The sequence below is a fragment of the Mytilus californianus genome, unplaced genomic scaffold (genome assembly GCF_021869535.1).
Source record: "Mytilus californianus isolate M0D057914Y unplaced genomic scaffold, xbMytCali1.0.p SCAF_1, whole genome shotgun sequence".
NCBI classification, from domain to species: domain Eukaryota; kingdom Metazoa; phylum Mollusca; class Bivalvia; order Mytilida; family Mytilidae; genus Mytilus; species Mytilus californianus.
Genome location: NW_026262581.1, coordinates 112,791,641 through 112,813,074, shown reverse-complemented (window position 1 = coordinate 112,813,074; position 21,434 = coordinate 112,791,641). Strand labels below are relative to the sequence as shown.

General features: G+C 31.7%; 2 protein-coding genes and 1 long non-coding RNA gene across 4 annotated transcripts in view; 1 reads left to right on the top strand and 2 right to left on the bottom strand.

The window, feature by feature from the left end:
• LOC127711450 (uncharacterized) overlaps positions 1 to 21,434 on the bottom strand; it is a 344,411-nt gene that overhangs the window by 37,189 nt on the left and 285,788 nt on the right. The window lies entirely within an intron of this gene.
• On the bottom strand, positions 847 to 12,905 carry LOC127711427 (PITH domain-containing protein GA19395-like). The gene is made up of 6 exons (XM_052217478.1): positions 12,673 to 12,905; positions 10,212 to 10,255; positions 5,901 to 5,978; positions 3,834 to 3,938; positions 2,103 to 2,211; positions 847 to 1,035 (listed from the first exon to the last, which is right to left on the bottom strand). Exons 1-6 carry the CDS (start codon positions 12,868 to 12,870, stop codon positions 934 to 936), a joined length of 636 nt encoding a protein of 211 aa, XP_052073438.1. The 5' UTR covers positions 12,871 to 12,905; the 3' UTR covers positions 847 to 933.
• Positions 12,997 to 20,045, top strand: LOC127711357 (programmed cell death protein 2-like). The gene is made up of 4 exons (XM_052217391.1): positions 12,997 to 13,554; positions 18,004 to 18,278; positions 19,008 to 19,121; positions 19,867 to 20,045. The coding sequence occupies exons 1-4, from the start codon at positions 13,017 to 13,019 to the stop codon at positions 20,026 to 20,028; spliced, it is 1,089 nt and encodes a 362-aa protein (XP_052073351.1). The 5' UTR covers positions 12,997 to 13,016; the 3' UTR covers positions 20,029 to 20,045.

Here is a 21,434-nt window from a genome sequence, read left to right as displayed (position 1 = left end):
AATGACCATTTTGTAGTTGAAAAATATTTGAAAATCCACACGTTTAAAATATCTTGAACATATTGATATAAGATAGAATGTGAAAGAAACAGGGTTGACATTAGCAACTTTATACAAAGGAACCATGTCTAATGAGATTCAGGATTTTGATAATGCAATTAAATATGACAAGATTAAATCATCTTTTGTAGCCTTTATTTCATTTCTTTTACCTTATTTGTTCCGTAAGTTTCAATGACTATATGAGATTTATAAAGAAAATTCTGGAATGGAGGCAAATTTGGTATTTTTAGATTACCTTTATTATAACATCATGCCTCCTATGTAGAAGTTCCATAGCTGTAAATTAATTGTTAACACATACAGAAGTTATCTTACTGCAAGTCTGGATTGTTATGGGATATCTCAGACCTGTGTCATAAGTGCCAGCAGGAAAAATCCAGCAAATCCCTCTTAAAATGACATTGTTCTTTTTGAACTGCTGATTAAATCTGCAGAGCAGGACAAGTTGATGGAGGTGGGGATTGGAACATAAATCTGGTTAAATAACTGCTGGGGGTTATTAAATGTACCAATTTAAAGGAACACTAACTTTCTGTTTGGTCTCTATGATGTCGACAGGGGGATGTTTACCCATAGAAAATATATAGATGATTGCATTGTTACAATCCCCCCATCATTAATACATGTAAATGATAAAAATCAATATCTTCCTTCATTTTGAACATTCAGGTCAACTGATAAGGTGAAATAGTACACAAATATAATAACTTATCTTCTTATCGATGATTTCTCTCATTTGTTTCAAAATTGTTTTCCATACACAGTTTTTGAGATAGTATAAAATAAATGTCAAAAGAATATTTATTCAAAATACATATTGCAGCAATAATTATTTATAAAATAATAATAAAAATAAGTCTCCATAGTTTGTTATGAGATTTGATGATTAACACCATCAAATGCATTAGCCTTGTGGTCCTGTGGCATTGCTCTGGCTTCATATGTACAAATTGTCACTTCATGTCTGTGTGCCTTAAATAAATAAATAACATGTGTTACTTCACTTGACATAAAGGTTGATCAGTTCATTTCTTTGTGATAGGGTCTTTTTGAACGACATATAAATATTCATCAAACTGATTATCTGAAAAGTTAAGACGTAATAACATAAATTGAATGTTCGATTCCAGATCTTAATAAAATATGTACAGTATGGTTAAACAGTATAAATAATTTGATTAGCATAACTGTCACTTACATATTTTTATAAACTTTTTTACTAAAACCTTATCTTAATCTTTGAATAGTGTTATTTTGGTCTGAAATACCAAAAACAGACCAATATTTTACACAATTACACATTTTTCTCCTAATACACTTCAAATATTCTATTTATGTTCTTACTTTTTCAGCAATTGCATAGAAAATGAAAGGATATGGAGTAAATGTACATGGGACAAAATCGCACACAATACATAGAATAGAAAATTATCAATAAACCGGGCTTTTATTCTTGACAGTTGATGTAGGGTCTTCAACAATGAACGAATGTCTATAAAGAATTCAGCTAAACGCCAATGTATATTTCGGCATCTTTTATTCTGAAGCTTGAGGGTACATTACCAAAATCATTTTAACTTTTGTCTGTATTTTGTATAAATTAGCACCAACTGCTAGTATCCAATTATTCAATTACTGGTATTAGTCAAAGGAGAAATGAAAATATGCACAGTTATTTGAATTTTAGAACCAAGTTCTCTAATAACAGGAGACAGACCTCAATCAATCATTTTGTCATAAATAAGACTGTATCCATGTTTCAACAATCAGATGAAGTGTACCTTAAGGAAATTATGTACTAGCAGATGTTACCATGATGATAGAATTTTATAAAATATATGATTTTAAAAATTTGAGGTTGTAAAAAAACTATTTATCATTTTCACTTCAAAATTTCAACAAGTAATAACTCTGTTAAATCTCATTCAATGTTTTGGTATAAAAAGTATCAATAAGAAATGTGTTGGTTAATATTCCTTTTAATTAACTGGTATAAAAGTTTTGATCATTTTTAATTGTTAATATCAAAGAAGAAATACCTCTGTAAAATCTCCTTTCAAACCTATATAGTATACTTTTGTATTATCTGCACCAAAGTTGCTTGGAAAATGTATTGTCAGATGATGGACAGAACTGAATCTAACGACCCTAAAACATCAAAAGAATATATATATATACAATATTGTTTAACATTTCACAGTGGTATCATACTTTAACTTTGTTTAAACCTGTTTATTTACTTTTGACCTTAATTGTTTATCCCTTATAATTTTTATTAACTATGTATTTGCATTCAGGTATCACAGATCAAATTTATTCGTTCATTGTGTGTTAATTTACGTTTTTTGATTGAGTTAAGCCTTCCAATTGATATTTTATAGTGTGTCTTTCTATGTTGTGATGTTATACTATTGTTTTAGAAAAGGGAGAAGGTTTGGTACCATTAAAACGTTTAATCCCGCTGCAAATGCTTGCACCTGTCCTAAGTCAGGAATCTGATGTGCAGTAGTTGTCGTCTGTTTATGTAGTTCATACGTGTTTCTCGTTTCTTGTTTTTATATAGTTTAGACCGTTGGTTTTTCCGTTTGAATGGTTTTACACTAGTAATTTTTGGGGCCCTTTATAGCTTGCTGTTCGGTGTGAGCCAATGCTCCGTGTTGAAGGCCGTACCTTGACCTATAATGGTTTACTTTTATAAATTGTTACTTGGATGGAGAGTTGTCTCATTGGCACTCATACCACATCTTCCTATATTATCCATCACAGATACATATATTATAATTTTACAGTTGTTATTTTTTTTTCACATTCTGTTAAAGATATCAAATATAGATGTATATCCATATAAAATAGTATGTTATCTTACATTTTGCTTTGTCTAAATTTTTTCTATCTTATGTATAGTCCTTGATATTTTCATATTAAAATATCATAAATGTATTAAAAATCCACACAGATAGAATTTCCCTTCTAAGACTATATGTGAGTAAAAAATATGACAGATAAAGATCCAAAATCTTTTTGTCCATAAAGAAAATTGTTGTAGATAGATCTGTGTTGGATCATCATGGACTTTGTGGAATTCTTTCACAATCTCTTGATTTTGTGGTCAATAAGGATCATAACATAAGGTATGAACACCTGTGTATCATTGAAGACCTTACCATCTTTTTGGTTTAAATATGTTGATGTGTTGCTGTGTCTATGACTTTAACCCCATCTCTCCATTAATTCATATACTGTAAACTTATTTTCACAGATACTGTATTTTTCCTATTCAGCCCTCTTTTATTTATGGTTTTTTTTCAGTTTTAAACATTGTTTTTTATTCATATAAGAAAGTTAACATCTTCATGAAGATTCATTTTCACAATATTTTAACTCACAAAAGTTGCACAATAAAATCTCTCCCATAATTAGTTGGTTTACAGTAAATATACATTCATATTCACTGCCAGTTTTAACAATAGTTTAGTTAAGATAAATGAGTTAACCTTATAAAACCAATAAAACGATGTAAATAACTCTTTACCGCCTGAACACCAAAATAATTCAGCCTTTTTCATTGCTAAAGTACTTCAATCTGTTGAGAGTAATTTCTTAGAAGAAATTTTGGAAAAGATTTTAATTTATGATAATGTATGTTGAGAATTACAACAGATGCCAATTGAAGTCAATGGGAGTTCTTTGTCCCAGATTTGCTAAAAATTAATTAAAGAGTTAAAGGAAAATCTTTCTTCTTTAATAACTCAAGAACTTATTGTACATACTTAGGATTATATTCCACAACTCCTTGTGTATCTGGATGAACTTCAAATTCCTGGTCTGCATCAACACTAACATCATCAAATGTCATATTAGCACGATTTTTAAATCTAAAATATAAATACAGTAAACCTTTATGAAATATCATCAGGTAACATTATTATTTTAAGTTCAAAACCAATGAAGAGGAAACATATGCATGGGAATGTGTAATAATAGTTTAGCTATTATACTTGTCATGTGACAAATTGATTATTTGTTCAGTCTATGATCTAAGCAAAGGGGGGGGGGGGGGATGGGTTAATCTACAGTCTTATTTAACCCTGCTTCATCATGTTTACATGTTAATAAATCTGTCAAAGGTTGTTGTATTAATGATATGTACCATATTATTAAGGAATTACTGTGACTTGACTGTTAGTGTTGCTCTCCACATATTGCAGTTCATTCAACAATAGTATGAAAGCTTAAATTTGTCAAAAAGATCTCAATTCAAAAATGACTACCCTTCTTTTTGTCATGCTCATATGTTTTTACTTTTACAATTGATAATGTAAGGTATTAATTTGTACTGTGATAGTTAAGATGTAGTGGAAATCAAATCTAATAGGATTGTATGTAGTCTATTTTCTTGGACTAGCACTGCTAAATTTGATGACAATAGACTTTGGCTATCCTTGAGCAGTTTGTAAAATTGTTTGTACAGTTTGATTTTATCAAACCAATTGCGATTGTGTCAGAATTTTAAAGAATTCCAATAGGGGGAGTGAAACATGAAAAGTGAGTGCTACAAAAAATTTCAGGAAGCATAAACATGTAGCTGAAGTTTTGAATGTCTCTCTGTCCTCTCAAAACACATAAACGGAAAAATAAAAGGCTTAGCAACATTACTTCCCACAAAGAAATACAAATGAAGCTTGTTTTTCAGGGTATAATGTTTTCAAATGAAGATTCATGACATATGAAATGTGCAATCTTATAAAATTTTTAAAAAAATTTACATTTCCCTTTATAAAACTTTCACAGCCAGCTTATACAACAGGTACTGTACAAGTAATCTTATTCTTGTCCCTCCACCCATACCTTTTTTGCACTACAATGCAGGTTTTAATTATTATTGCTTCTTTCTTAGTGACATATACAACCCTTCATGTTCAAAATTTACATGAGAAAAATATTGTGAAAAAGATGCAAAAAAATTAAGAAGTACCAAGGAGGCATTACAAATCGTGTCATAGAAGGACATAAAACACTATTGGCCAAACAAAAGTAAACAAAACAGACAAACAATAATCCACAAAAAATTGCAGAGAAAACTAAAGATTGGGCAACACAAACCTCACAATAAACTAGTAAACAAAGGTGCTCCAGAAAGGTATACAGTTCTGCTTCAACTTAATTGAACTGATGGCACATGTTGAGTTCTGCACAACAAGTAAAAAATCAGGTGAAAAGTCCTGATTTAGAAAATGAGGTACAAATTATGGCTATGATAAATGGAATATCAATGAACATCTGTAACAAAGATATTAAGCAATAGTCTCACAGAAGATTTTGGAAGAGATGTCCTTTAGCAATCAATATGCTGATGTCATTTTAAATATAGTCACTTTACTCGGCTCAAGACAATTTATAACTTGACACTTGTCTATTGTTAAAGATTGTAGTTGACCTACAGATGTTAATTTTTTTGTGTGTATCCTTGGGTTGCTGTCTCATTAACATATGTACCCTACATCCAGAGTTCTCGAAATCTTTTTTATCGTGGTGGTCCTTAAAGAAAATCTGCTGGTCCTCACTATTATTTCTATTGCAAAATACCAAAATTGTGTCGGTCCTATGCCAAATTTTGGTGTTCAAAACATTCGGACCACCACTTTCGAGAACTCTGTATATCTCCTTGTATTCTGATAAAAAAAAACAAAACATCATACTTATGATATCTAAAAAAAGAATATCAAACACTGTTCTTAATAAGCAAAAGATACGATATCTAAGCTTATTTGACAAATACATCATACAAAGAGTTATTATCAAGTCATTAAACATACACATCAGCATTATCAACTCACAGTCTCATTTTGTTAGGGTGTGTGTCATCTTCTCCTCCAATCAAAATTATTCCCTTTAATTTCACATTGCCTGTAAATCTAAAAGCAAATATTAAATCTTCTAATCAAATCAAATTTGAAACAATTTATGAAATTATAACTAGAGGCTCTAAAGAGCCTGTGTCGCTCACCTTGGTCTATGTGCATATTAAACAAAGGACACAGATGGATTCATGACAAAATTGTGTTTTGGTGATGGTGATGTGTTTGTAGATCTTACTTTACTGAACATTCTTGCTCCTTACTATTATCTCTATCTATAATGAACTTGGCCCGGTAGTTACAGTGGAAAATACTTTGTAAAAATTTACAAAAATTTACAAAATTTATGAAAATTGTAAAAAATTAACTATAAAGGGCAATAACTCCTTAAGGGGTCAATTGACAATTTTGGTCATGTTGCCTTATTTGTAGATCTAACTTTGCTGTACATTATTGCTGTTTACAGTTTATCTGTATCTATAATAATATTCAAGATAATAACCAAAAACGGCAAAATTTCCTTAAAATTACCAATTCAGGGGCAGCAACCCAACAACGGGTTGCCTGATTGGTCTGAAATTTCAGGGCAGATAGATCTTGACCTAATGAACAATTTTATACTCATCAGATTTGCTCTAAATGCTTTGGTTTCAGAGATATGAGCCAAAAACTGCATTTTACCCTATGTACTATTTTTTAGCCATGTTGGCCATCTTGGTTGGCGGGCGGGGTCATCGGACACATTTTTTAAACTAGATACCCTAATGATGATTGTGGACAAGTTTGGTTAAATTTGTCTCAGTAGTTTCAGAGAAGAAGATTTTTGTAAAAGATTACAAAAATTTACGAAAAATGGTTAAAAATTGACTATAAAGGGCAATAACTCCTTAAGGGGTCAACTGACCATTTTGGTCAAGTTGACTTATTTGTAGATCTTACTTTGCTGAACATTATTGCTGTTTACAGTTTATCTCTATCTATAATAATATTCAGGATAATAACCAATAAAATGCTTCGCTGGGCGCAGCTTGATACGACCGCAGAGGTCAAACCCTGAACAGTTGGGGCAAGTATGGACACAACATTCAAGCTTGATACAGCTCTGAATTTGGATTGTGATTAAATATTTGACACAGCATAGGTTTCTGACACAGAAAGAATGTGGTCTAAGAAGTTTAATTTTGGACCCCAACTTGGACAAACTTGAAAACTGGGCCCATAATCAAAAATCTAAACACATGTTTAGATTCAGCATATCAAAGAATCCCAAGAATTCAATTTTTGTTAAAATCAAACTAAGTTTAATTTTGGACCCTTTTGACCTCAATATGAACCAATTTGATAGCGGGGCCCACAAATAAAAAATCTAAATACATGGTTAGATTCAGCATATCAAAGCACCCCATATATTCAATTTTTGTTGAAATCAAAAAAAGTTTAATTTTGGACCCCAACTTGGACCAACTTGAAAACTGGGCCCATAATCAAAAATCTAAACACATGTTTAGATTCAGCATATCAAAGAACCCCAAGAATTCAATTTTTGTTAAAATCAAACTAAGTTAATTTTGGACCCTTTGGACCTTAATGTAGACCAATTTAAAAAAACGGGACCCAAAATTAAAAATCTAAAAACACGGTTAGATTTGGCATATCAAAGAACCACAATCATTCAATTTTTGATGAAATCAAACAAAGTTTAATTTTGGACCCTTTTGACCTCAATATGAACCAATTTGATAGCGGGGCCCACAAATAAAAAATCTAAATACATGGTTAGATTCAGCATATCAAAGAACCCCATATATTCAATTTTTGTTGAAATCAAACAAAGTTTAATTTTGGACCCCAATTTGGACCAACTTGAAAACTGGGCCAAAAATCAAAAATCTAAATGCATGTTTAGATTCAGCATATCAAAGAACCCCATATATTCAATTTTTGTTAAAATCAAACAAAGTTTAATTTTGGACCCTTTGGACCTTAATGTAGACCAATTTGAAACCTGGACCCAAAATTAAAAATCTAAATACACGGTTAGATTCGGCATAACAAATAAATAAATGTGGTCAAAGATTTTACAAATCTAATGCGCCATACTGTGCATCAAGATATGGTCATAATCTCAATTCAAATTTCCAATGGAGTTTGCAACCATAATTACCCATTTAAATTTACCATAGTGCTAACTTAATCTATTTTATAATAGAATTTAAAATATAGTGTCAAATCTTTCATATGGAATTTTTTGCAGATATTTTTACTGGTCTTCCTTTATAAATATACATTTCTTTAAACATAATTTAAAAGCAGTGTAAGGGAAGTAACCAAAACATTGTATTTGGATTACCTCCCTTACACTGTTTTAAATTATCTTAATTGTTCATTAATCATTACTTTATACATAATTTAAAAGCAGTGTAAGGGAGATAATTTCAATGATGTATTTGATTTATCTTCCTTACACTGCTTTAAATTATGTTTTGTACTAAAGTATTTGTCCATTAACCAGGACAACCTTGTTTTTCCCCCTTTTTTGCCCCTAATTCCTAAACGGTTTGAGCCATAACCCCCCCAAAGCAAATCCTAACCATCCCTTTGTGGTATGGAAACTTGTAGTATAATTTCAGAGAGATCCATACACCGTTCCACAGTTATTGTCTGGAAACTAGAAAATGCTTATTTTTAGCCCCTTTTTGGCCCCTAATTCCTTAACTGTTGGTACCATAACCCCCAAAATCAATCCCCACCTTCCTTTTGTGGTATTGAACCTTATGGTAAAATTTCAAAGAGATCCATTCACTTAAACTAAAGTTAGAGTGCGAAAACCAATGTGTCTTCGGACGACAACGCCGGAGACGATGACAACGTCGATGACGCCAACGTCATACCAATATACAACCGCAAAATTTTTTTGCGGTCGTATAAAAACGGAAAAATTGCCTTAAAATTACCAATTCAGGGGCAGCAATCCAACAACGGGTTGTCTGATTCATCTGAAAATTTCAGGGCATATAGATCTTGACCTGATGAACATTTTACCCCCCATGTCAGATTTGCTCTAAATGCTTTGGTTTCAGAGATATAAGCCAAAAACTGCATTTTACCCCTATGTTCTATTTTTAGCCATGTCGGCCATGTTGGTTGGCAGGCGGGGTCATCAGACACATTTTTTAAACTAGATACCCTAATGATGATTGTGGCCAAGTTTGGTTAAATTTGGCCTAGTAGTTTCAGAGGAGACGATTTTTGTAAAAGTTAACGGAAGACGACGACGGACGCCAAGTGATGAGAAAAGCTCACTTGGCCCTTTGGGCCAGGTGAGCTTAAAAGATATAAATTTGCAAATGATATGATAAATAAATGTTTTTCCCAGAGGATAGTAAATATTTAGCAGTAGTTCTGTTTTCTCACCCATACAATGTATATAAATTATCAAAAACAAATTAACCACATTATATTAATTGTTGATCATGTTGATTTATCAAATTTCATTCACTCACTTCTGTACCGGTAATAGTTTCCACTGACATTATTTGAGTTGGAGTCATTTCCCTTTTCCACCCTGTTGGAGGTCAAACTGATTTATTTTCTTATTTGACTAAGCCAAATTTAAACATGGGGTACAAGCAAGTCTGATTCTTGATGAAAAATAAAACAAACAAAGGAAAAATGTTCTTAAAGTTTTATCTAAAGTCTAGTGATTAGTAGAACTACCAATAGTTAAATTTGGTTGATTTCTGAAGGAATTTGTGATAGAAGCATACACTAAACTGAGATTTGGCAATTTCAAATAGGTGACTAGAAAAAAATTCCATAAAATATTTGAACTTCAAAGTCATTTTTCAAATGTTTTTAGGAGGAAAAAAATGCATGGGACATCAGTTTTCACAAATTTGGCAACATTTTTTGTTTTGGGATGAAAACTTTACATTGTGGTTTTTTGAGAAGTCAAAAACCAGATTTCGGAATTGTCTCAAAATTTTGTCTTATTTCAAAACTTTTTTAAAAGGCTATAAGCAATAGGAATTGTTATTCCAAAGAAATCAATGGAGGTGGTGCATTTTTTTTGTTAATGAGTATAGATTACACTTCCAATTTATTTTCCCGTTGTTTTTTTTTTTACATGTTTAAGTTACCTGTAACTACTCCACATAATAAAACATCAGAAATGTTTAATTCAGCTTACATTGGTAGAAAATCCAATATTCATTTTTACTCTCTCAGCTAAATAAACATATACCTGTTGCTTCTCTGGCAAGAGGAAATAAGTACATTCATAATACTTACGGAATATTAAACAGCAGTTCTTCATCAGCATCACTCTCAACAAACTAAAATAAACAAAAGATATAAGTTTAATTTTTCATATATCAAAATGAAACTATTAAAGTCTTTAGGAGTAATTGAAGCTGTTGTTAAACCTATTTACAAATGTAACAGTGTACTATATGTAATAACATGTAAAAGTTCTGCCTTTCTACAATGTTGTCTACTTTAAGCTTTGTTTTTTTTTTCATGCTGATTTTATCAAAATTTCTATGATCCAAGTTAATTTAGATAGAAATAGGATTTTAAAATTCCAATTAATTGTAAGATATACACATTATTTATTCCAAATTTGAACCACACTTTTGGCAAGGTGCATTGGACTCTTAATTGACAAGGATTACAAGTTTTCCTTGCAAAGGTCTGTAGTTCTCTCTAGGTACTCCAGCTTCCTTCACCAAAAAAAAAACTTGAAGCCATGATATAGCCAAGAGAGCTGAAAGTGGCATTTACAGTTTTACACCAACAATCGATCAATCATATGGATTATCATGTTATTATCATACTTTTCCAATGTCAGATATAAAACCCTATCAGGTATTTCGTTTCTTCCCCTAAATCATTAAAAAGGAGCAAATTTGTTTATCTGAGTACTGAAAAGTACTCCTAGTGCGATGTTGATGCCACTTATTAAATAAGGGACAAGATGAAGTTGCAATGTAAGATATTTTTTTTGCAACAGATGTGCAGTTTTTACTTTGTGTTCCATGCTATACGCCAGATTAACATTGCCACATGACTGTGAGAAGTCGAAATAATATAGGGATTACCTACTTGGAAGGACTGCTACGAATGATTCCGATAACAAAAAAGGCATGTTATGCATGTTATACACCTTTTTGTAGATAATTCAATGAAGATTTATGACATCAAAATTTCAGTGGGATAGAACAACCGCAGAATGGAATTATAACGGGAGTTCGAGACCGGGTGTTATTTCTCATAAATGCGAGTTAGGTACCTTGTGTTGTCATGAAATAGAAGTTCCTTCGTAATATAAGTTCCATGTGGAAAAAAATATTCTGTAATATTATTTCCACTGGAACAACTATTACAGTATTTGTTCCTTAAGGTTATAGAATATTTGTGCCAACAGGAGCAGATATTATGGCAAAATTTATAACAAATTTTCCAGTGGAACTTCTGTTAGGCTGAACAAATATACATTGCCACTTATCAGTCAGAGCTCAGACATAAACAAGTCGTTTTTTGTTTTTGACTTACAGAAGTCAAAAAATGTATTTATTATAAAAATGTGTTTTCATTTTCAGACTTATTTAAGTCAGAAAATAACAGACTTGTTTAGGTCTATTTATGTTTATGAAAAGACTTGATTTTAATTAGTAGCCAAAGTGCACCACCTATGACATCATAAACCTGTCTGAGAGTTCACAAGGACCTGAGCTATCTATATTTAATTATCTAATTGAACATTTTTACTTAACATAAGATTATTTTCCTCATTTTGTGTGGTTATAGATGGTTGCATTGTAAAGTAAATAAACATTATCTCCGTTTTTTTAGGCCCTCATGCATATTTTTCTTTAGAAGACAAAGCATTGTCTTTCAATGTTGTCATAATTTCATCCATGTAGATGCTTGACCTTTTTATAAATATGCTTGGGTCTTGAAGTTGACCAATTTTGGTAACTTATCGACTTATAGGGGTCAATACTTGCAACTTTTTAATTCAGGTCAAATATTTCTTGCTTAACACCAATTGACTTATTGAAGTCATAGTTTGTCTTAAATTAAAGGGAGACAAATCTTGAAACCTACAAATTTAGACTTCTACGAGTCAAACACAGATTTAGACTTATATATGTCTGAGCTCTGACATGCTTATATTAAGGTATATAGGAACATTTTTTTCAGAGACAAGTGCCTGTGTAACAATACACCAGTTCCGGGATACGGTAGTTAGTTCAATCTGTCATGTGACTTCCATCACCACTTGACCATAATATAGCATCATCACTTCCAACACCTGTTGAGCGAACGGGTGAAAAAGTTCGATGCTAAACTGCACAAAATATTCGAGAAATTAAGATCTATTTGGTTTGTCACCCTCCCTTCCGTTGTACGGGAATTGAGGTTACGTACTTACGGAACATAAATTATTTCTAGACTACCCTGCAGAACGACGATCCTGAAAATGCTTGAAACTTTAATAGTGCAGGGATACAGGCGTGCCTTCTACCTGGTAAATGACGTCATAAAGGAGTGGGTAATTGACGATCTTTTCCGGTGAAAGACATGATTTGAGAAATAGCCTAAGTCCTGTAAATTTGGATACTTGACTAGCGATAACAGTATGATGATGTTTGATGAAAACAAAAATGCACCAATTATCTTTCGGGAGCTGATCAAGCAGCACCTGCCTCATATCAAATTAATTATTTTTTAAATCTTGCATGTGTACCTTTTCTTTATCCATCCTTTTGTCCCATGGTTTAAATACATGCTTTCCAGAATCTTCGGTTGATTCATTTAAACATGTAACTCTTTCTGTATCTATCTTTAAGTAAAGGCTGTATGATGAAGCCAGATCTGATTCAGGGGCATGGTCATGATCATGTTCACAGCCCCCTTCACCATGACTGTGTCCGTGGCCTGGCATCTTTTTATTTCTTTTTGGTATTTAGATATTTCAAATATGGAATTAGTGTCGAGTACTTTAAATCACCGTCGTTACTGTATTTGAAACCTGTGTGAAATTATACCTTTAATAAACGTCGAAAAGACATAGAGTGAAACGGAAGCAATATGGTGGACAGCAACAACGTGGAATTGGGTTTTGTAGAAAGAACAGACTCTCATTTGCTATGTAGCTTTCATTTCCCAAGTAAAGTTGGAGGAAAACCAGCTTGGCTATCTCTTTCACCGATACCTTCAAACAAAGATCTTGAATGTTCAAAATGTGGAAAGATACTATCATTTTTGATGCAAGTGTACTGTCCGTTTGAAGAGAGTCCGAAAGCTTTTCACAGAGCGTTGTTTGTTTTTGTTTGTAGAAATGTCGTATGCTGTAGTAAGAATAACAATGAAAACTTTTGTGCATTAAGATCCCAATTGCCTCGCAACAATGACTTTTACAGTCCAGAGCCACCAAAGAAAGAGACCGATGGACCCTCTGCAAAATTTTATCAGGATTTGTGTGTAGTGTGCGGACTTAGAGGGTCGAAAAGATGTGCAAGATGCCAGAGTGCAACATACTGTAGTAAAGAACATCAAGAAGCAGACTGGAAAACAGGACATAAGGCAGTGTGCAAAAGTAATGTACCAACACCTGCCTCAGCCTCAGGTATGTCTACAGTAATTCTAATCCCTTTTTGGATTTTGTGTCCTGAGCGATTTTATGATTTGGTCTTCGTAAGAATAATGATTTGACAAAATAATTAAGATACCTCAAAAATCATTCGTTGAACTAATTACTACCAAATTTGGAAATAATGATTTATTTTTGTAATATCTTTTCAAAAATTATGTTTGAAATACTAACATGATGCATCTATTTTGACAGTTTTTTTCGCCTTGATTTATTGAAGAAACAGACAAAAATTTCCATTGTGTGTTTATTTTATAGATACATTGTACAATCTTATTTACTATTTACATCCGCAAATTAATTTTTGAAAGCATGTTGAATTGAAAATGTAGCTGAGGAACCTTACATGTAGCTCATAAGTCCTTATGATATTTTTTGACAATTTGCAGACCATAGACTAACTACACATCTGTCAGTCAGGGATAACATTTTTATACAAGTCATTTTTATTTAAGATGTGAGTAATATTTACTTGTATAAGCAAGTTTGCACGATTTTTATTTTATTTTCATGGTTAGAATTATCTTCCCTTAAATTAATTATCCAAAAATTAACTTATACATGTAATTTTTTTTACAACCCCAAAAAAATTCTCAAGTTTTGGGAGGTCAAAACATTCCTAAACAGAATTTTTCTGGTTTGCTAATTATTTTTTATATGCCCGTTTACGGGACGTATAAGGTATACCATTGTCCATCTGTCTGTCCGTTACAACATGTCTGTCCGTCCATCCGTCGTCAACATGTCGGACATTAACTCAAAAACGCTTTAACCAATTTGAATGAAACTTTGGTGAATTGTTTATATCTATTGACATGAGCTCCCTTTTGTTTATTATAAATTTTAGATTTTACATTTCCGAGTTTTGGGGTTTTATTCATTACAAAAAGGGGGATTTTCAGGTTTTTGGACAAAAACTCAAAAATACTTTCACCAATTTGCAAGATACTTTGGTGAATTGTATATATATATTGACATGAGCTCCCTTTCGATTTTTATAAATTTTAGATTTTATGTTTTCGAGTTATGGGGTTTTATTCATTACAAAAAGGGGGATTTTCCAGTTTTTGGACAATAACTCAAAAATGCTTTGAGGAGTTTTCCTGAAATTTTGGTGAATTGTTTATATCTATTGACGTAAGCTCCTTTTCAATTTTTATAAATTTCAGATTTTAAGTTTACTAGTAATGGGGTTTAATTAAAAAAAAAGGAAAAGGCACTGTTAAAGATAAAAATATCAAGATCCAGGAAAAGGCACTGTTCATTTTTAGTATTAGCGTTATTTAAAGTCAGTTCAGAAGGATAAATCTCTTTAGTGTACACACTGAAGTCGTCATTATTGAGAGCCAATATATCATCCAAATATCTAAAAGTGTTATGAAATTTTTGTATCAGATGTTGTTTGATGGGTCTTTACTGATTTTAGTCATTAATTGTAACTCATAACAACACAGAAACAGGTCCACAATAAGTGGTGCACAGTAAGTCCCCATTGGAATTCCGATAACTTGAAGATATACGGAATCTCCATAGCAAACAAAAATGTTATCTAGTAAAAATTCAAGTGCAGTTATCGTATCAAAGCAGGTCCAATTGATATAGTTCCTGCATTTGTTGTTATATAAAGTTGCATTACTATCAGTACATATCAGTTTGACATCTATTTCGAGGCCTTCCCCCCTTGGTCAAGGTCCAGTGACTTTCTATTAATAAGCAATTTTCAATATTAAGTTTTCTGCTTACATGTAAGTTAGTTTGATAGGAACTACTTGTGATAGATCAATGATGTTTTCTATTAAGTTGCATTACTATCATTACACATCAGTTTGAAGACTATTTCGAGACCCTGCCTCCTAGGTTAAGGTCCAGCGACTTTCAATTAATAAGCAATTTTCAATGTTAAGTTTTCTGCTTACATGTAAGTTAGTTTGATAGGAACTACTTGTGATAGATCAATGATTTTTTCTATTAGGTTGCATTACTACCAGTACATATCAGTTTGATAGCTCTTTTCAAGGCCCTGCCTCCTAGGTCAAGGTCCAGAGACTTTCAATTAATAAGCAATTTTCAATGTTAAGTTTTCTGCTTAAGTTAGTTTGATAGGAACTACTTGTGACAGATCAATGATATTTTGTATAAAGTTGCATTACTATCAGTACAAATCAGTTTGACATCTATTTCGAGGCCTTCCCCCCTCGGTCAAGGTCCAGTGACTTTTTATTAATAAGCAATTTTCAATGTTAAGTTTTCTGCTTACATGTAAGTTAGTTTGATAGGAACTACTTGTGATAGATCAATGATGTTTTCTATTAAGTTGCATTACTATCAGTACACATAGTTTGAAGGCTATTTCGAGGCCCTGCCCCCTAGGTTAAGGTCCAGCGACTTTCAATTAATAAGCAATTTTCAATGTTAAGTTTTCTGCTTACATGTAAGTTAGTTTGATAGGAACTACTTGTGATAGATCAATGATGTTTTCTATTAAGTTGCATTACTATCAGTACACATCAGTTTGAAGGCTATTTCGAGGCCATGCCCCCTAGGTTAAGGTCCAGCGACTTTCAATTATTAAGCAGTTTTCAATGTTAAGTTTTCTGCTTACATGTAAGTTAGTTTGATAGGAACTACTTGTGATAGATCAATGATGTTTTCTATTAAGTTGCATTACCGGGTACTACCAGCACACATCAGTTTGATAGCTATTTTCGAGGCCCTGCCCCCTAGGTCAAGGTCCAGAGACTTTCAATTAATAAGCAATTTTCAATGTTAAGTTTTCTGCTTAAGTTAGTTTGATAGGAACTACTTGTGACAGATCAATGATATTTTGTATAAAGTTGCATTACTATCAGTACAAATCAGTTTGATTACTATATCAAGGCCCTGCCCCCTAGTTCATGGTCCAGAAACTTTGAATTTTTGCGATGTTGCTGTCCATCAGATTTGCAGACATGTGAGACATATTTCTGTGACAACAGTTTATTAAAAGTAGACTTTTGTAGACTTTGCATGCAACGTTTCCTTAAATTTTACTTTTTAAACTGAAGACTTCATCTGTGGATATATGATGTGACTGGATATTTAGCTATGTTGAAGCACGTACATCATCATGTAAATGATAAATGATAAAAAAACGAATTGTTTAGTCACTAAGAAAACATATAAGATATCCGTCACTTTTTATGTAAAATGGGTGCAAATTGGGTACTCTGTGCAATTTGAGTACTCGGTGCAATTTGAGTACTCGGTGCAATTTGGGTACTGTTACAAAATGTTCATTATATTTAACTTGATGCAAGGCCTTTCAGCCATTTATTGAACTAATTAAGTTTAACTGCCAGTTCGGTCACAGTCGACTCAGCCATACTGCCAGTTCCTGTTTGGCCATGGTTTTTCAGCCGTTTGGTAACTTCGGTATAAAGGGAGGGAAAATTAATTGTTCTTTTCCTACAAACAGGAACCAATAATTATTAAATCATATATTAGTCCCAGCTACAAACAGACCAGAGGCGGATTTAGGGGAGCACAGGGTGCCCAGGCCCCCCCCCCCTTTTGTGGGAAAAATTTGGTTGATTATTTAGGGAATCACTGAAGCATGACTGGAGGGGGCCCCCTCTATGGCAGTCAGTGGGCCCCCTTATGAAAATATCTGGATCCGCCACTGCGGACGTTTACAAAAAATGGAAAATATATTTTAATCATAAAATTATATTCATTGTAAAGAATTTGTAAAAATTTATGTACTTTATAAGAATATTCATAAACAATGATAAAAGGGTGATTATATATATTAGTCATACTGTGTCTGTAGAAGTCTGTAAGTGTATGGTAGAGTCTGGTAGTCTAAAACTGGTTTATTTGTGTTAATAAAAATAACATATTGTTTTTGATGTGTTATTTTATCAATATGAATCTTTTTTTAATCAATTGTTAAAGGTAAAAGTGGTTTTATAATACATGTAACCATCGAACATCAGAGTTCCCGATCTATGGTAATAGTGACTTTACAGTTTGGTACAGTTTTGTTGCTTAAAACAAGTAATTCGTGTATAAATGTATATACAATTGCATATTTTTCATTCAATCAACATTATTGCCATGTCAAAACCACATTGAGTGACAGTGTAAAAATGCTTATTTTAGATTATGTTTTGTACAATGTATTTGTATATTCTTTTATTTATATTTGTATTTGATTTTTTGACTACATGTACATCTTGAACAGCCTTATATCTTATCATGTTAGTAATATTACATTGAACTAATTGACTGTAAATTAACTATGTGTAAATATCTGTTTTTTTATTGTATTGTAATTTGTATGTGAGGGCCTCAGGGAAGATTAGTTTATTGTAACTAACTGAGTTTACCCTCTTTAAATAAAGAATTTATTATTATTATTATTATTATTATTTATATTGTTTATAGCAAAAACAGTGAGTAGAATTAAAGTTTATCCTGACTGCAATTTTCCTGAATATGAACTTATAACTGAACCTGAGATATTACCTAATGAAACTGAAAAGGAGAAAAGTGAAGAAGAAAAGCTAAAGGAATATGAAGAATTTATGAAGTCAAAGGCAGCTGAATCAGTTTTACCTGATAGTGCAGCAAAAGATTTAGAAAAGATGGCAGTATCTGACAACAGTCAAGATCAAGTTTTCATGAAATTTAAAGAAAGGATACAAGATGAACAAGAGCAAGTGAGTATTTTCCATGAAAGCAAAATGGTTTATGTAGTCTTATATTAGACATTATGAATAAATTAACAGTAAGAAATCAGCATACATACATATACAAATGTAAATAGCTGTTAGAGCTATCAATTGCAAATCATTCCAAATGTACACATAAATTGTAAGTTACAAATTTATCTCCTATCATAGCATTTAAAAACAATCAGTCGTACTGTAAACCAATTTATTTTCATGGATCCTTATTTTTGTGTTATCCTTTTCCAGCTACTTCACAAAGATTTTTTTAATGATTTTTAAGTTTGTTGATGTATTCATAAGATCATAATTTTGACATATTCACAACCATTTATATTTGTTTTATTTTTATACTTGCAAAGTCACAAAAAATAGTTGCTTTGCAGTACATTTTTTTGTACTAGTTTTCATACAATTGCATGTTCAATTAAAAGCAGATTATTTACCAAGGAAAAAAACAAAAAGTTCTATCTACTTTTATTTTTGATATGTAACTTCTAGGTATCATTCTCATAAAAAAATTAAATTATTATGACACTTAATCCCCTTTTTAGGTCACATAAGCTGTTGCCATTAATTAGTGTCTGTCATTCCCTAAATTCTGTCCATGTGGATGTAATAAATTGGTCAAACTTTTGAAAAGTCTTTTTTATTTTGCTGCCAAAATAAGATGTTTTTTTCTGTTTAAAAATGTTTAATATATAAATCATTGTTCTTCAGGTCTTGAGATACCAGAGAAATGGAAAGCCCTTGTGGGTTTCTGAATGCCATATGCCAAAAGATGGTGATATCCCTAATTGCTCATGTGGTTTACCAAGAACATTTGAGTTTCAGGTGAATTTGCAGATATCAAAAACTTTACTTTCTTAACTTGCATATATAACCTACATAACATTGAAGACAGTTTTGAAAACAGGCAATCCAAAACACAGAAAAAAAATATATACAACTTTACAACATATTCTGTACTAAGTTCTAACTTCAAATAGTTTTATTTGATGCATATATAAAAGTGAACTTGTAAGGTTGCTTGTGTAATTAAGGAGGTAATACATAGTGGGAACCTTGTTGTATTCATAAGCAACTGTTAGGTACTGGGGATTCATTTATTAACGTTGGTACCAAGTTTTGTGGATTGAGGAAAAATTGTAGATCATGGATATTTGATTCCGTGTTTTAACCAAAGGTGTTAAACTCAAAATCCATTAAAATTGGTATCCCACGAATAATAATGAATCCACAGTAAGTCATTTTTGAAACATATACATCCTAAATCTTTTCTTCGGAAGTTAAGTACATTTTTGTAGTTGGTATGAAAGCACTAAAATTATAATCTCTGGATAGCTAATATTATAAAAACTCTTGAAACTTTTATTCTATTTTATTGTACAATTCAGGTTCCTTGGAGCCTCTAGTTAAGATCACAGCATAGTATATTATTGAATACAGACATTGCATTTTTTTTGCCTTTGTATTACATGTTATGACACTTGTTTTGCTTTTGTTTTACATGTTATGACACATTTGTTTAATTGATGTAGATGGTTTGGAATTAATGGTATATTGTGTTTATTTACAGATTATGCCACAGTTGCTGACCTATTTAGAAGTAGACAGTTTAGGAGATAGTATAGACTGGGGAACTCTATGTGTTTATACCTGTTCTGGATCTTGTGAGATTGGAAATAATTATCATAAGGAGTTTTTATGGAAGCAAGATTTTTCAGATTCTAATATTTGATTAAAAATATCTGAGTAGCAGTTTTCTTGTTATTTTGATGCCTATGATGAATGTTACAAAGGTGATACAAATGTCTTTAATCAGCTGAAAATTACATTAAATGGTAATTAATGTATAAAACTTTGTATGATGATTGTATTTCAGAAGGATAACAATGCTTTGTTCATATGTTCCTTATGTTGTGAAGTTTTTGTCTTGCAGGTCACTCAGGCTCAGGCGTCATTGACTTCAAATTTCAATGACAAGACAATTTGCATGACAATTGTATTACTCAACTGGGTATAACAAAACAGCATACCTAAATCCAACAGTCTATATATACTATTAAAGGTACACATGATTGATAAATGTTACATTACCACACGTTCATTTTGTTTGTGGACTGAAAAATATTTGCATCCAGTTATGATGATTATGTCATTATAGTTGTGATTAATAGGTTATATATAGATTTATATATAATATATATATATGTGGTGGTTGTAAGTAGTGCTTGCCAGTTCAACATGAGAAAGCTACTCTTGGCTTCATTTTTATTGTCTAAATGTTTCACATCAAAATGCTTGTTAGGTCGGTCAGTTTTCCAGTAAATGTGAATAACCAAATGGCTTTTTATAAGTTAATGCTGATGATGATGGATGGATGGCTGCTTAATGTCCAGCAACAAATTAATATGCATATAAAAGGACGAGAACATGTAAATGTAATATGAATACCAAATGACTTTTTTTTAGATTCAAGGCACTAGTCTGTATATGTCACCTAATCTAAAACTTATTTCCATCAATAAGTGAGTTATAGTTTGATACTTAGGTCAGTTTAGAAGGAATAACTTTATTTAGGGCATCATTATACATTACAGCAAGCCAACAAGAGCCTCTGAACTTATCAATCCCATTGTCAATGTCATGGTTATAATTGCTTTTACATATGAATTCAAATTGAAAAATCTAATTCAAATGAAGAAAAAAAAACAGTAACAGTATAGGATTTGATGATTTCAAGAAATATGAATACTAGCACTGCAATTCTTCATTTTATTTTCATACATAGTTGAGAAACCTTAAGATCTTTACAAAATGTGTTTCCATTTTTTTGAAATTTCTTAATAATCCAAGGAAATTTGATATGAACTTTTAAAACATAATTCATGCATAAGTACAATTTTGGCAGATTCATTTCTTAAGTGTTACTAAATAAATGAATGATCGATCTTCACTTTCAGATTCTCTGAACAAAGTGAAACTTTAAGGCAGTAAGGCTCCTTTTGAAATGATTTAAAAATAGAGATTTGATGATTTGAAGACAAATTTCAGAATGTTTTTCGCTGATTTTATGTGCTTTCTATACAATGTTCACCTATTTTGAGAGAATTCGATCAGTGATACTTCAGATAATAAAAGAGA